Source organism: Peromyscus maniculatus, chromosome 5, assembly GCF_049852395.1.
Source record: "Peromyscus maniculatus bairdii isolate BWxNUB_F1_BW_parent chromosome 5, HU_Pman_BW_mat_3.1, whole genome shotgun sequence".
Lineage (NCBI taxonomy): Eukaryota > Metazoa > Chordata > Mammalia > Rodentia > Cricetidae > Peromyscus > Peromyscus maniculatus.
The window spans coordinates 99,853,501-99,870,862 of record NC_134856.1 but is presented as its reverse complement, the minus strand read 5'-3'; the positions used below and the strand labels follow the sequence as shown (position 1 = coordinate 99,870,862).

Sequence of the window (17,362 nt, the reverse complement as noted above, 5' to 3'; positions counted from 1 at the left end):
TTGTCAGGCCTGTTTAGATACCTCTCCTGGCTAAGTCTGTCCCCTTACCATTTATTCAAACTTAATTCACACTGGGTTTCCAGCTCATTGGTTAAATTTTTGGCCTTCCTGCTTTGGTAATGGCTCCCATGGGGATTTCTTTGTTTTTGTTTATAATTTATTATCATTGTTTATATACATGATGTGTGCATGCAGAGATACATAGGTATGGTGCACATGCAGTGAGAGGACAACTAGGTGGAGTTGATTTTATCTTTCTACCTTTTTGGGGTTCTGGGGATGCACCTCTGGTGTCTGGGCTTGCTTGGCAAGTGCCTTTACCTACTGAGCCATCTTTCCAGTCCCCATGGAGATTTTTCATTGGTTAGTTGTGTGGTTCTATCAGCCTATTTTTTCTGATTTAGAGATAGTAGTCACAGTTACTTGTCTTCTTACTGTTTTTTGCTGGTTAGGGGTGTTTTTCTCTACTCTCAGCATAAGGAATTATTTTCAACAAATGCTTCTGTTTCTACTTGTTAGTTCTATAATTGATTTATTTGCTTTTTATGTTGGTGAATGTTATTAGGACAGACTATTTTTACCTCATTATATCTGGGTATGTAGTTATCCTACCACTATTTACTAAGAAGATCATCCTACTGAATGAAGTATCTTTTTGCGTTCTGTATCTCCCTCTCTTCTCTGTCTCTCTGGGGTGGGTGAGTGGGTGTGTTAAGTGCATGTAGAAACCAGAAGTCACTATCAGTTGTTTTCTTTCTTTCTTTAAATTGGGTGTTTTCTTAATTGCTCTCTACTTTAGTTTTTGAGACAGGATATCTCATCATAGTCAGCTAGTCTGGCTGGCCAGTGAACTATAGGGATCTACCTTCCCAGTACCGACATTACAGTCATGTGCCACTGTGCCAGAGTTTTACATGGTGCTGGGGATCTGGAATTCATGCTTGCCTGTCACCTGAGCTGTCTGCCAACCCCACAGTCTATCCTACAGTAAAAATTCAGTGTGCACTTGGAATCTATTTTTGTATTTCCTGAATCACACTTTTTAATTACAGAAACAATTTACATTATAATTTAAAAAATTTAAAGAAATAGGATGTAGAGCCATTGTTTATATATTTCTTTTCTCTTTCAGAGGCTTTTGGTTTTCTCAGTTTTTTTTTTTTTTAATGATCTACATTGTAGGAGAATTTTTTTTTTTTTTTTCTGATTGTATTTGTTACTTTTCTTGCTGTGATAAATTACTCGGCCTAAAAGCAAATTAGGGGAGAAAAAGAATTTATTTTGGCTTATAGTTCATGAGGGGATTTGGTCCAATATGGCAGGAATGGCATGGCATGGCAGTCAGGAAGCAGAGTGATCACATTTCATCTATACACTGGAAGTAGTAAAGAGGGAATCAGCTAAGGCCAGGCTATAAACCTCAAAGCCTGCCTCTATTCTTACTCTAGCAAGAGTCCACCTCTTAAAGATTCCATAACCTTCCTAAACAGTGTTGTTGTTAACTTGGCATCAGGTATCCAAGTACATGAGCTTATGGGTCATTTTATCATTTAAAGCATAACATGAATAATTTTAGAAATTGGGCTTTTGCATAATTTACAAATTAATTTGGGAAGATTGGCATTTTTATTCCTTTGCACACTCTGTGTGCTTTTCTTTCTGTCTCATAAAGGAATTTTAAAATTTTTGCACATGTAGGAGTTTTTTCCTTTCAATTTAATTATCTGTTATTAATGGGTTCTATTTTATCTTTTAAGTGATAGCTAATATTAATGAATATTGTATGTTACGCTATTTTTCTGAATTTTTACTGTTTCTAGTAATTTTCCACTGAATATGGTTTCTGAGAGCAGAATATCATTTTGTCTTATTCCAGTTCTTAGTACTCTCATTTATTGCTACTTGACAGAAATAGAACCGGAAGGTTTTTATTTCAAAATAAAGTGTTATCTAGTGATTTTGTTTCAGAATGAAATTAAATCAATTTTAATAATTTGGTGTTTTTGAGACAGGGTTTCTCTGTGTAGTCCTGGCTGTCTGGGAACTCACTTTATAGACCAGGCTGGCCTTGAACTTGGAGATCTGCCTGCCTATGCTTCCTGAGTGCTGGGATTAAAGGTGTGTGCTACCAACGCTTGGCTAATTTTAATAATTTTTAATCTAGTGTCAGCTTTAATGTATATTATTATTAATGAATATGTCTTTATATTTGTTTGTGTGTACACATGCACACTAGTGCGCTCTTGTGCATATGGATGTTCATGGAAGCCAGAAGAGGATGTATCCCCTGGAGCTATAATTACAGACAGTTGGGAGCCACATGATAATGCGGGCTAGGAATTGAACTCAGGTCTTCTGCAAGAGCTGCAAGGACTTTTAACCATTGAGCCATCTCTCTAGCCCATTAGCCATTATTATCATTAATTATTATTAGTATTTTATTTTTCTGAGACAAACTCTTGCTATATAAACTAGTTTGACCTTGCATTTGAGATTCTTCTGTGTGTGTTGCAGGCCTGTATACCATACCTAATTGTGTAGCATATTACTGAGATATTTCATATTAAGTAATAGAAATCTGGTGTGCATTTTATACTTAAAAATTATTTTGGACTAGAGCGCCTCAAGTTCTCAGTAGCTACCCGTGTGCTAGTGGCTTATTCTATGAGCTGTAGAAATGAAGCATATCTTCTATATTTATACTCCCCCCCACCTTTGTTAATATTGTATACTCTTTTGAAATCTTTTTGTTAAAATGGTATATTGTTTTGATCTAATCATTTGGAGTCGTAGTGAGATTTAGTATATTTAATGTTGCTTTGGACACAGACATCCTTTTGAATATTGGAGGCTCTACTTTAACCTAATATAGAGCTGGGGATGACTTTGAACTTCGGATCTTTCTCCTATTTCCAAAGTGCTAGGGTTACAGACATACACCATCTGATCATCCATTTTATTTCTCTTCATGTTCTGTGGGTGGGGTTACAGACATATACCATTGTGTCCATCTGATCATCCATTTTCTTTCTCTTCATGTTCTGTGGGATGAGTTTCTTGTGTACTGGTTTATAAGGCCTTCTTTGATATTAATGATGTTTACTTACATCACAGACAATATTTTCCCAGTTGTCATTTCCCTCATTGGCTCTGTATTGTCTTCCAGTGGCATTCCCAAGTCATTATTTAGTAGGATCTGTTAGTTACATTTTCATTAGTTTGTTTTTGATGTAACTGCTTATCTCACTGTGGGTTCTAATTTTTCTAAATGAATTTTTTGTCATCTTTTACTTTCTTAAATTTGAAATTGCTGTTCCCATAATTATTGGGTAAACATTTAATTTGTTTTCTGGTGTGTATTTTATTACACTGTTCTGTCTTTCTCTAAGCATGGACAGGGCATATTAATTTCTTGTATGGCAAAATGTGTATTTTCACCAGTGTTTGGATAATGATCTGATAAAAGTTTCTTCATGGTGAATTTTATAATTATTTTGTCAAGTTAAGTTCTCACCCCTTCTCCCTCAGGCAAAAGAATAAAACCTAACCATCAGTCCTTTTATTGAAATTACCTTATAAATTTTTCTATTTTGATGTTTAATTCTTGTTACAATTTAGTTCTAGTCATTTGTATTTTTCTGTTATTGTATCATTTAAAGCTTTTTGTTTGTGAGAGTGTACAGTGAATTCGTGTGTGTGTGTGTGTGTGTGTGTGTGTGTTGTGTGTGTGTGTGTGTGTGTGTGTGTGTGTGTGTGTGTGTGTGTATGTATGTATGTACATGCAGGGATGCATGTGCCTAGGTGTGGTCATGTGGAGGCTGGAGGAGGAGAAAGGGGGTCTTGCTATATCCATGTAATTATTCCCCTGAGATAGGTCCTCTTACTGAACCTGAAGCTTGCCATTTCAGGTAGGCTGGCTAGCTAGTGAATGTTCAGAACTGCCTGTTTTCACCCCTAACACAGATTATAAACCCTTCTAGCCATGCCCAGCTATTGCTAGTGGGTGCTGGAGATTTGAATCCTGGTTTTCAGGTTTGTGCAGCAAACACTTAGCCATTGAGCCATCTCCCAAACCCTTAAAACCTCCTTTTAATGAATTGTGGTTATGTTTGATCTTACTTTTTGTGCATATAAGCTATTCTCTAATCCAGTGATTTCCTCTATATTCTTTTAAATTTTCAGGAAGATAGTCATCTCGCCTACCAATAACTGTAATCATATTTTCTAAGTATAACTTTATCTTAAATTTTGAATGTTAATATCTACACAGAATTAGTAACCATGAAGACTTTTTTTTCAAAATGCTAATTGTATCATTTTTGAAAGTTCTTTGCTCTGTTTAAAGTTAGGAGCTGATTGTGAACTGTGTTTGTCTTCTTGGCGTTATGCTTGTTTTCCTCTTTTCACAGAGGATAGCATGGCTTTTGTATAAGTTTTATTTAAGATTTTTAAACACTAAACACTGGTTGTATAAGGTAAAGTTGTAATTTTTATGCTTTCACACATGGTCTTATATAAACAAATTATGTGTCTGTTAAAAGTTTAATAGAAGCCATCTAAAGATGACTTTGGTCAACTTTTTAATTTTCTTTGAGCCGTACAGATTTTATTCACTTTCTACTGAAAAACAATTTGTCTGATATTGGTAAAGATTTAATCAGATTGAAAACTGTAAAATGTGGAAATTAGCAGAATTGATCTGTGTCATAATGGTTTTCTTTAGAAGAAAACTGGTTTTGCTATTTTTTGATACATTTTTTGATACTAAGTATTGAGAGAATAAGCAAGTCTTACAAATATGTGACAAAGTAGCTATTACTTTCAAGGATAATCCCCCCATCCCAGTATTTTATTTAAAAAAATTTGAACCTCTAGATAGACTGTAGGAATAAAAGCCTTTAATAAATGTTAATTGTTCTCATTCTCAGGTGCATTTTACCTGGTGTTTGAATATATGGACCATGATCTGATGGGACTACTGGAATCAGGCTTGGTTCATTTTAATGAAAACCATATAAAATCTTTTATGAGGCAGCTCATGGAAGGCCTGGATTATTGTCATAAGAAGAACTTTTTGCATAGAGATATTAAATGTTCAAATATCCTTCTAAATAATAGGTATGGATATGAGCTTTATGTGTTTAAGTGTTAATAGATAACTTCCTGTAAAATTCAGTTTATTGCTTCAGATTTCTTGGGTAATGAACAACAGTCAGTTTAAACATAAATTTGAGACACCATGACTTAGTTCAAGAGTATTATTTACTTGAGTAAGTAAGGACTCTGTCTAGATGTCACTGAGGTACTTTCCTAATTGGGTACTGAAACAGCACCTGAGATATTGTCACACTCGCACCACTGAAATAATAAGTGTGTTGAGCCCCTTCGGGAGGATTGTTTCTAAGACTATACACTGTATCCTTTTAGGATCTTTAAGCTTTTCATAAATTAAGGTAGTATTTGTCTATATTAAAAATGTAAATGTTTTATAAACAGTTGGTACACTGTCATGTAGGAAATATTAACACACATGACTGGATATCTTCAGTACAATATAGTCCCCTCCAATAGTTTTGATCTACAGCTGATTGAATCTGAAAATTAAGAACTTGTAGATATGGATGATTGAATGGGCGATAACAACAACAAAAAGAAACTATCCAAGCAAGATTCTAGTTGTTACTTTGTAAATTTGCCTAGTACATTTTCCTCTAGTTAATCTTGCCTGTAGTACAGCAGTTCAGTGAAAGAATTTGTATGTTTTTTTTAAACTATATCTTAATTGAGCCCTAGGAATAGAATGTAAATACACATTATCAGATTCATGATAGACTAATGCTTTTTTATTTTGTCTTATTTCTGCCAGAGGACAGATAAAACTTGCAGATTTTGGACTTGCTCGTTTATATAGCTCAGAAGAAAGGTAAGAGTACTTTGAGATGAATTATTATAAGCACAAAGTTCAGTTTTAGAAACTAAATTTAGAATGTTAATTTTTAAAATTTTATTTTATGTGTATAAGTCCTTGGCCATATGTATGTATGTATATGTACCACATGTATGTCTTCTACCCGTGGAGGTCAGAAGAGGTCCTTTGAATCCCTTGAACCTGGAGTTACAGAGGGTTGTGAACTACCCTGTGAGTGCTGGGAACTGAACCTAGGTAGTCTGAAAAAGCAACAAGTGCTCCTTGTGCTATTTTTCCAGCCCTGTTTTTTTTTTTTTTAAATACAGACATTTGTGTTTCCTGAATAATAAAGAAAAAACTTGTTTGACTGATTTAATTTTATAATTTGTATATTTAATTTTTAAACAAATTTGATTTTTAAATGGTGGATAAATAAAACTTCTATTAAAATGTAGAACTTTAAATATGACTTCAATGAACTTAAACTTTTTAAAAACTAATACTTAAGTTTTTAGTGTAGATCTAGAGATTAAGGTTCTTAATTGTGTATTTAATAATAAACTTGGGTATATGCTTTACAAATAGCACATTTAAAATTTAAAATAATTTGTTTTATTATTATTTTAGACTTCACCTTTTTTGTTTTTGTTTTACTTATATCTACAGTAGTTTTTTTTTTCCAACTCCCTGGAACTATTTAAACAAGCAGTTGTGAGGAAGTTCAGTGTGTAAGATAGAGACAGATGGAGCTTCTCTGGCTAAAGTTGGGGTGTGTATCTGACTGGCTCCCTTTGTGTCTGGTGGTAAAGAAATAGGACTCTTATTAGAATTCATACAGATTTTTAAAATAAAACATTTTGTTGAAATAATGATTTTATGTAAATAAGCTGTGGGATTGATTGGGTTTAATAAATGTAGTCAGTGTAGTTCATTCTTTTCCTGCTTTTAATTATATATTTGTGTAATTATAAATTTGTGAATTAAGTGATGTTATCTTTTTTAAAAATTATTTTTTAATGGTGTATAAAATTATATACAATAAATTGTTTTGAACTATGTATAACATTGTAGAATGGTTAAAGCCGGCTAATTAGCTAATGTCTTATGTTAATTTTTTTTGTAGTAGGAACACTTAAAAAAATCTCTTAGTAATTTTCAAGACAATATTGAATTGCTACTATGTTCATCAAGTTGTTGGATAAATCTCTTGAACTTACTCCTCCCATCTAGTTGAAAATTTTTATTTTTTGACCAGTTTTCAATCTTGAACACACAACTTTTGGTGACTTACACTCTTGCTTTGTATGATTTTGAATTGAACTTTTTTAGCTTGTATGTACAAGTGAGATCATGTGATCTCTATCTTCTCTGCCTGAATTATTTAACCTAATGTCCTTCAGGTTCATTATGTTGTCACAACATTGAACAACACAGTATTTATTATTTTTTATAGCTTATTTTTATTAGATTTTTTTCATATACTCTATTTTTCATATACTATATTTTTCATATACTATATTTGGGGTAGTTCAACTACCCCAACTCCCAGATCCTCCCACCTCCCTTTCTCCCCACCTTCATGGAATTCTATGTGCATATATGACATACTTTCTTCATCAGTTCTCCTGTTGTGTCTTTGCTGATGTAGACGACTGAATGACTTTAATGGTCAAGGATATATATATATCCTTGAAATATATATATATATTTCAGGTTTTCAACTCTTATTTCTGTATTTATGTAATCCAGACTGGCCTTGAACTTAGTGACCCAACTATTTCTACTTCCCAAGTGTTGAGATTAAAGATGTGCATCTCTATGCCTGGCTCTAAATTTTTAAATATTTCTACAATATAGTAATGTTTCTTTTGGTAGAGTTTGCAAAGAAAATGATCTTAATGTTCCTTAATCTAAAACTTCACTTGAATAACCATTTTTAAATTTCTGACTTATCTGGTTATTCTTTGGGGTGGGGTTATTTGATTAAGGATTCTATTTTCTTAATCCCCTCATATTTCACTGCAGTTGCTTGATGCAATTTATCTGCCATACTTGAATATAATTTCCTTCTTTCTTTCTTGTTATGTTTCATCCATATTGGGATACACCTAAGAACCTTTTATAGCTAAAAAGTTCTTTTTATAGAAGATATCCCAGTGTATTTGGAATAGATGTTCCAGAAAAAATATTGTATAGCTACATTTATATATTATACATATATATTATAAATGTCTTTTCCCATAGGACAACAAAAGTGTTTCCACAAAAATTGAAATTAACTGCTTTTTTTTAGAGGAAACGTTATAACAGTATATGTATTACTGGTTTGAAGTTTGAGGAAAATAAATTCTGTAGTCCTAAGTTGAGAAAGACTACTTTGCTTGTAGTCTTTGCATTATTCTTATCCATTTGTAAGTATTTCTTGAGACAGAGTCTTTGCTATATATTCCTCAGCCTCAGACATACTTTGTAGTTCAGTTAGGTCTTGAAATGGCCTCCTGTTGCTACTTCTGCCACTAAATTGGTGTTGCTGTAAAATCTTGGTTAAGCCAGTTAGTGAGTTTCATGACTCTAAATATTATGGTGATGGATTTAGTGCTTCTACATTTGGGCCTGGATGACATGGCTCAGTAGTTGAGAGGACTTGTTGCTCTTGCAGAGGACCCAGGTCTGGTTTCTTGCAGCCCTGTGATAACACCTAACTACCATCTGGAACTCCAGTTTTAGGGTATCTAATGCCATCTTCTGGTTCTGGCCTCCATGGCACCAGGCACACACAAGGAGCACTTATTGATATACAGGCAAAACACTCATACATATCTCCAAATGCTGTGCTCAAAGTGTTGCTCAGTGGTAGAGCACCTGTCTGGCATGTTTGAGGCTGTGGGTTCAACCCACAAAACTACCAAAACCCAAAATGCTGCAAAGTTCCTACAAAATATTCAAACAAATTTACAAACATACATACCTGTTATGTTTCTAAAAGTTGCCATTATCAAAACTTCCTTAAATAGTAACGAAAGTCTGCTGCAATTTCTGTGTGATCCCATGAGAGGGGAAAGGAGGAAAGGGCTTGAACATTTGCTAACATTTCAGGCAGAATGTGTGAAAAGCAATGTTGCCATCTAGTGGCTATTTCTCTCTTGCCACTTGTTTAGAGACTTTCATTGTCCCCAAATCTAGAATTATTGTCATTTTAGAGATGGAAACAATGCTTTATTTCATATGCTTTAAAACACCTAATGTGTTTTGGGAGAAGGGGGCTCTGATCTGCAGAACTGTCCTACTGTACTGCAGGGAACTCTGGGGTTTCCGAGTAATGCTGAGCATCTTTTGGGAAGCTAGAAACAAAACTATAAACCATGACAATAAGACAAGAGAAAGACTATTACAGAGTGATATGGATAACAGTAAAAAATGTTCCTCAACAGCCTTCACAAATGGAAATCTCATTCAGGTCGATGACTTAATTGTAAAATCAAAATGAATTTGCAGTTCTTTCTTTCCTCATGTACTCACCATTTTGATTGTGTAAAATGGAAAAGGCAATTAAATTTTCTAGCATTGTCCTACTGTCCCATTCCCACCACCTCCTTGGCAATCTCATCCATGTTCTCACTACAAATCTAAATTCCAATGTTGGTATTTTTCAGGTTGTTTGCTGCACATCTCTACCTAGGTGATCGGCATATCTTAAATTAAGCCCTGTCTAAAATGCCAGGGGAAAAAAGATACTACATTTCTTTGGTTATCCATTTGTTTTCGTGTGTGTGTGTGTGTGTGTGTGTGTGTGTGTGTGTGTGTGTGTGTGTGTGTGTGTGTGTACATATTATCAACCATACATACCTCTCTAAAGAATATTCCCTGCCTTTAGTCTCTTTGTTTCATGTTCTCTACTCCCATTCCTAGACACTGCCATTTCCAGCCATGCCCCCATAGTAGCATTGTTGAACTTACAATTCCCTAAACACAGTGTTCTGAAATACCTCTGCAAGTCTACATAAATTGTTTTTCTTTTATGCAATTATAATTTCCATTGTTTCATTTTGAAAAATGTGTCACTGCATCTTCTTTCATTTGTTTGTGGCACATCATCATCATTACTATTTTGTGTGTGTGTAGCGCTTTGGTACATTATTATAATTTATGGCTATATTACTACTGGACACTAAAGAACTACAACCATGTTATTTGTTTGGCCTAAGCACCCATTAATGCTTAGCACAGTACCTAATTCAGTTTGAATTGTTTAAAGAAAGGGGACAAAGGGAAGGTCTTTATATGTTGATTTATTTTTTAAGAGCCAGCTTCATGATAATTATTTGTAGAGAAAGTCCTCTGAGATGAGTGGTGTGTCTTTATTTTGTACAAGTCAAAATACAAGGCTTTTGTTTGTTCACACTGCCAGTCAGTTTCCAAAGAGCTAGGAAGTAAATGTGGAGTTTTGTACAGAAACATTGTTCTCTGTAGTATTTTCTGTTTAAGCCCCCTGAATCATACCTTGATGTTGTGTTTTTAAAGGGTACCATTAGGCTACCAACAATTTTTGTAGCGGTTTTATAGCAAAGAGTTTGCTGAATTTATTTGAATAAGTATTTTGTCTGCATGTATGTATATCCACCATGTATGTGCAGTATCAAGGTGGCTAGAAGGGTGTTGGATACCCTGAAGTTGGAGTTATAGATGGTTTTGAGCTGCCATATGGATGCTGGGAATTGGACCTGGGTTCTCTGAAGAATAGCCAGTGCTCTTAACCACTGACCCATCTCTAGTCCCAGATTTGCTGAATTTAACTGGCTTTATCCTCCTAGCTCCCCTGTCATATATATGTTTTTGTTCTAGAAGTGGAATAACAAGTTACAGAATTTTCATTTTTTCCCATAGTCATGTTCAACTCTGTTACAATACCAAACTAGGAAGCTAAAAAATGAAAACACAAAAAAAACCCCAACTATTTTGATAATTATATTAAGGTAAAGTTTTTTTAAGGCATTTTTTTTCTGCTGTTGTTACCCACCTCTCCAGATATCTCTTCCCTTATTGATAAAATGATAGTGTCAGCTTTCCCTTTTCAAAAACTGGTAATGGGGGCCAGAGACTAGTTTGGTAGTATAGTACTTGCCCAGCATGCTCAAGGTACTGAGGTTAATACCTGGCACTGTAAAGCAAACCTAAAGTTGGCAGTGGTCTATAGAGGACGGTACTTCATAGAAAGCACAGTTGAGAGTCACTGACTTTTAGACTCTTATTTCTGAAGTATTTATAAAGTTTAGCTTTGCCACCTGTAAATAACAGCTTATTGAACTCACTTATTGAACTCTAATTTACTGACATGGTGTTTGTGTGTCTGTCTGTCCTTGAGTAGATTATGGAACAAGTCTGGAAATAAATTGAAATGATTCATTTCATATTCTCAATCTGTCCTTTTTCTAAGTGAATAAATGCATACAACCAAATAACTATTTTTTTCAGTGAAGTATCTTCAATAAAGTGTTGATCCATGCCGGGCGGTGGTGGCGCACGCCTTTAATCCCAGCACTCGGGAGGCAGAGGCAGGCGGATCTCTGTGAGTTCGAGGCCAGCCTGGGCTACCAAGTGAGTCCCAGGAAAGGCGCAAAGCTACACAGAGAAACCCTGTCTCGAAAAACCAAAAAAAAAAAAAAAAGTGTTGATCCAATTTTTGTAAAAAGACAGGATTAACTTTTCAGAAGTACAATTATTTTTTTATCCATGAAGAAAAATATATATTTGTTACTTTTAAATTCTTTCTATGGTGTGTTATTGTTAGGATGTTGGCAGTAGGTAACCAGCCCAGGAAGACCAAGGTGGAAAAGCTAAAATTTGAGGATTCTGGATTTTAAGTTATTTCTACATTTGGATTGTCTCTTCAGATTGCAACAATTCTCTGAGTTTCTTGGGATTTAAGTTATTTTTACTTTTAACCATAATATCAATCTTATTTACTTTGATCTTTACCTTTGTAAATACAACAATCTACTCATAACATGGAGCATTTTCTTGATAATACTGTATAATCAGCTGTGCTGAGTGATGTGGTTTGTGAAATTGGCTTCAGTGTCCTCTTAGCTCTCCTTATGTTGAAAATTGCTTTTATGATTAAAGTCCTTCTGTCTGCACACTTTCTCAGTGTTTGCTTTTTTTTTCTCACTTAAAGTAAAATGAAAAATGAGGTATGGCACCCTTTTTGGAGGAGCAGGGGTTGGGGGTAGAACCAGAGCACCAACCTACTTTTTTAAAATTGTAGTTAGGGTGTTACTGTATAGTCCAGATTGGCCTTAACCTCCGTATTAAACTGAAAATCCTCCTGTCAGCCTACTGATTGCTGGGATTTCAGGAATGCTCCACCAACTTATTTTGTTAAAGGAGTTTGTTTAAAACATTAAAGCACCATTCACTTCTTCAAAGGTTTTTTTTTTTTTTTCTGTCTTTTTTTCCCAACTTGGTTTCTGTCTCCTTGCTCTAGAAAATGTACATTCGCTCAGCCATTTCAGAGAACTGAAGATTCAGTGTGGTTGGAACAGGAACCAGTAATAAAGGGATTTATTGTCCTTGTGTGACTAGTCACTAGAACCAGTGGGTTTTAGTAATATGTTTTCAGACTATCATTTTTACTGTGTTTTGGAAAGTGAATTAGCCTTGAAAATCTGGAAGCAAGAAAAATTGATTAGAAAGCTGTTGCACTAAATTTTGATAAAAATTATTGTGGCTAGAACTAGGCAGTGGACTGTGTGTTAGAAAGAGGCGAATTATGTCATAAGGGTCTCTACTGGAGAATAGTTGGAGCACAGTACCTGTTGTGGAAAATCTGTCTCCACTCCTACCTATAAGTGCTTAATTAAGTAGCTGGATACATTTAGAGTTAGGAGAGGCAAAACCATTGTAAACATTTAGTAATGGCTTAAAGTATTATAATTTCTCACTTAATAATTGTTGCTTATCTCAGTCTATCATTAATATTTAACCATAGCATCAGTTCAAATGATGACTGTCACATACAATCATCCAGAAAACATGGGTGGAAAATCTGCTATCTTTTATAATGCCTTTCAAGGCTGTTGCCAGAAATACAAAAAGACGGGGGTGGTATTAAGAATCATGTCTAAAAAAGCGTCTTAGCATGTATATTCCTGTTTCAGTAGCATGCAGTTGGTCGCATGGCCACATCTCATTGCAGTGAGGATGAGAAGTGTAGTGTATATAGCGGGGCAGCTGCTGTAGAAGAAAGGAGCAAGTCCAAGAGGACAGCGCTTGTTCTCTACCGCAAGTGCTGCTGGTTGTGGAAACAAGAGACAGGATTTGCAGCAGAGGGTAACAAATTAACTTTTGAAAGCTATGATGTAGGTTCTTATAGATATGTGCAAACTTGCACATTTCAGGGTAGACAAGTGGTCTTACTATGATGACAGCATCTATGGGGAAACATGAGTTTTATTTTTCAGTGTGTAGCATTATGTTACAGGAATTGAAAAATTATTTCTTTACAAGATAAAAAGGAATGTGAAAGTATTAAAAAGTATAAAGGCAAAAGAAAAGAAGGGGCGTGAGAAAAAAGTTTGTACTTACTGTTAAGTAGTTACAGCATGCCAGTCAGTTAAAATACACACAAGTTCTAACTTGGACAGAGTATGATGTAAGAAGTATCCAAAGGCTAGGCATTAGAACTGTAAAAGGCAGACCAAATCCCTGTCTCATTTATGTGGTATTCAGAGAAGTTACAGAATTTAAGTAGTGCTACAACTCAGGTAAAATAATGACTTCAGGATTCTGGCTGTAGTGACAGTGGCTGGAGGAATTTTTGATAGGACAGTTAGGAGAGCTGTCTTTGAAGAAGTAAATTGGAACTAAGATCTGAGGGTGAACAAAGAAAATTTAATTAAGACCCAGACAAAGAGTATTCCAGTAGGAGAAGCTCAGCTACTGGGAAGCACCCTGGTGTTTAAGAGTCTGAAGTTGTATTTATTTGCAGTCGGATATGACCTGATTTTATGTTTTTAAAACAAGATGTTTTAAAAAAGATGGCAGGCAAGGGCACTTTAGAGGTGAGGAAACCAATGACTATACTGTTGAATTAGTAGTAGTGGTTCAGACTTGGGTTGTAACTGTTGAAATCCTTTTTTCAAAGTATTTAAGATGAGCTTGTTGATGGTTCCAGGCTAGCTATGATGACATAGTATCTGTCATCTTAGCATCTAGGAGGCTACAACAGGAAGCCTTTTATGTTTGAGGCCTACCTGAGGGGGCTACATGGGGAGATCATGCCCATTCCCCACCCACAAAAGCAAAGAAAGGTCCCTGGGTTGTCTTCCTGCAGCAACTGGGTAGGTTTTAGCAGAATGACCTGGATTTCTCTTGAGTAGTTAATTACCTGAAGGCTTTCCTTCTTGTCTCAAAAATACTACAAATTATAGAATGAAAGAAACCACTGAAGATTTTATCATGTATTGTTGGAGAAATTAAGCATTTAAATCTTTCTTAGGTGTTTCCCTTTACATGAATCTTTTTGAATTTCATAGAATGATCTTGTCAAACTTGTAAGATAACGAACACCATAACCAAATCTATCCCCCTGAACAATCCTCCCCCAAGCTCCAAAATTGTTAGGATTGTATAGAAGCAGCATTGGAATGTGTACCAAACAAGCAGAGAGTATCTGACAAAAAGTAACATTTTAGAAATACTTGGAAAACAATTAGCTGTACATTAAATACTTTGATACACTTAGAACTATACTTTGTGTCATTTTGTGTTTAATCATTTTGAAAATTGACTATTCTAAATTTGATAAAGGCTGTTAGCCAAACTTGAAGCTAAAAGTGACTGTGTAATAAATTACATAGTTTGATATGTGACATGTAAACTAATCTTTTATTTTGAACACTTCTTTTAAATAAAATTTCAACACCTGGATATTTGTAGATTCTCTAAAACTTTCATTATTTTTTAAATTTAAAAAATTAGATTTATATCAATTTAAATATTTCTTTGAGAGTAGTCAACCTAGTTTCAGTCTTACAGCATAAGCTTCAGGTGTGTATAGACCCTTGAAACAATTTAATCCTCATAGGTTTCCAAGCTTTCTTCCCCCAACATGCTCACTTACATGTCACCTTAATGTTACATTTAAGTACTCTATTGTAGCCTGTGTTTTCCTGGGCTTGGTGTTTGTGAATGAGCCTTTATACTTTTGAGTCAAGATAGAAAATATAGAGAGTTTAAGACAGTAGAATCATGCCAAAATGAATTATTGAGAGTAGAGGTTAGACCTGATGCTGGCAGATCTTTTGCTGTGCATCATTGAAGTAAGTAAGATGGGAATGTAAGTAAGAAAATTTGGAAGGAATTATGCTTAAATAAGAATGATTAAGTACATCTTTATTAGAACAGCCAGGGTTTAAAATACTTTATATGAAGATAGTTGGTGCTAGAAAATAAGCAAAGAGAAGTTATTAAGGAAAGTATACTCAATTTTCATTTGCTTCATAGGCATTCTAGCCAAACATAGTGGTATATGCCTGACTCCTAGTTCTTGGGGGTCAGAGGTAGTAAAGTTACTGGAAACTCAAGGCCATCCTGGCTACAAAGCAAATCCTAGACCAGCCAGGGCTAGATAGTGAGACTTTGCCTGAAAATAAAACTGAACCAAATCAAAAAACCTTAAGACTCTTACTGCTTAATTCAGTTTAACCAATGTCAACAGAAGTTTTTTTGGGGGGGTGGGGCTTGGGGATATTGTGGTGCCCAAATTGATAATTTACAGTATTAGTGCTCAGATTATTTAGAGAAATTAGGCCGAGTTGTGCCAGAGCAGTTCAGATGGCTCTTTGGCTTCCTGGGATTTCAGACCTATGTTTGCTAAAAGAAGTTATTGGATTAAATTGTGTGCACTTTTTTCTTTTCCCCAAATGAATCTGATCCAACCCGTGTCAGGTGAACGAATGGGCTTGGAATACAGCCTTCCTGGGGAATTCACTCTTTGTCCTTGTAGTTGTAGTCCCTGTCATTTGGAAGACATCTTAAAACAATTATAAGGTTTATAATTGCTCTAAAGAGGTAGTTACTCTGAAGTCTATACTTTAGCCATAGGTCCTGATTTTTTTAGGGTCATTTTCATTCATATAAATCATGGAGAATGGGACTGTTGTCTGATGTTTAGAAATACTTTGCTGCTGAGTTTGTACTGTCATGATGGTCAGACTTAACATTATTATAACTTGGCTAGATTTAAGTAATCTCATCTTACATGTATATTATTTTTGTAGTTTTCTGATAAAGCACCATAGCAGTAGCTTGTGGTTCTGTGTAGACTAGACCACTACTACTTTTGTAGTCAATATCTACTTTATTTTCACAAACCAGAGTGCATCCAAATGTGCTAAATATTTTCACAGATATGCCTCGTTGCTAGGGGCCAACTGTGGTGGTGCCCGCATTGAATCCTAGCACACGGAAATAAAGTGCAAACTTTTGTTAAGGATCTGGGTAGAGCACTTGCCTAGCACATGAAGAGTCTTGGATTCAATCCTCAGACCCAAAACAAAAGCAGGCATTTTGTTCGGTGATCTCAATTTGAACTCCATTTTGTTTTGTTAGTCCTTTGTCAGGTTTGTGAACCCATCTTTTTTATGAATTCATCATTTAAAAACCTTTAAGGCAAGGAAAATCATTACTCAGCAATTGAGTTGATGAGGGACTTCTCTTTGACCAAATTACAGCTAATAGCTAACTGCTTATTTTTATATTCTCATGTTGAGGGATTTTCTGCTTACTGTCCATGCATTTTATGATTGTGTATTAAATATCTTAGTTTTAAATGTGATTGTAGGATTGCTTTGATTATCCAAAATATATTGTATTTCTTAATAGAATGTCTTACTACAAATGCTAACTTTAAAGAGGGCTTTTTGTGTTTGTTTGTTTTTCAGTCGACCATATACGAACAAAGTCATTACTTTGTGGTACCGTCCACCCGAACTGCTCTTGGGAGAAGAACGATATACGCCAGCTATTGATGTATGGAGCTGTGGGTAAGATAGACACATTGGCTTATGGTACTAAAAAGTTTTGATAGTGAATTAAAATGAGAAAATTGAATACTGACAGCTGTACTTTTCTCTATTAGATGTATCCTTGGCGAACTCTTCACTAAAAAGCCTATATTTCAGGCAAATCAGGAACTTGCACAGCTAGAGCTAATAAGGTAAGCTGCTGGGGACTGTTTTGGGAATGGATGACATTGTACTCCACAGAGTATTGAACTCATTTCAAGCTTGTCTCTTCAGGGGAGCAACATGGTTCTCTTGAAGTCTAGCGACTACTAAATGGAGGACAAACTAGCGTACCGGCCCTCTGATACTGTTCCAGTAAAATTAAGGTGTAATCTTAAACGTGTTTTTGTTTGTTCCTTTGTTTATTCTGGCATATTTGTGGCAAAGA

At 35.1% G+C, this 17,362-nt stretch overlaps 1 protein-coding gene across 7 annotated transcripts in view; it reads left to right on the top strand.

Annotated features, from left to right (window-relative positions):
* Cdk13 (cyclin dependent kinase 13) overlaps positions 1–17,362 on the top strand; it is a 104,861-nt gene that overhangs the window by 64,234 nt on the left and 23,265 nt on the right. For all 7 annotated transcript variants that reach the window (XM_015998701.3, XM_076572962.1, XM_076572959.1 and 4 more), the window contains 4 exons: positions 4,929–5,118; positions 5,867–5,923; positions 16,852–16,953; positions 17,049–17,126. In XM_015998701.3, coding sequence (XP_015854187.3) covers positions 4,929–5,118; positions 5,867–5,923; positions 16,852–16,953; positions 17,049–17,126 — 427 coding nt within the window. The remainder of the gene's footprint in view (positions 1–4,928; positions 5,119–5,866; positions 5,924–16,851; positions 16,954–17,048; positions 17,127–17,362) is intronic.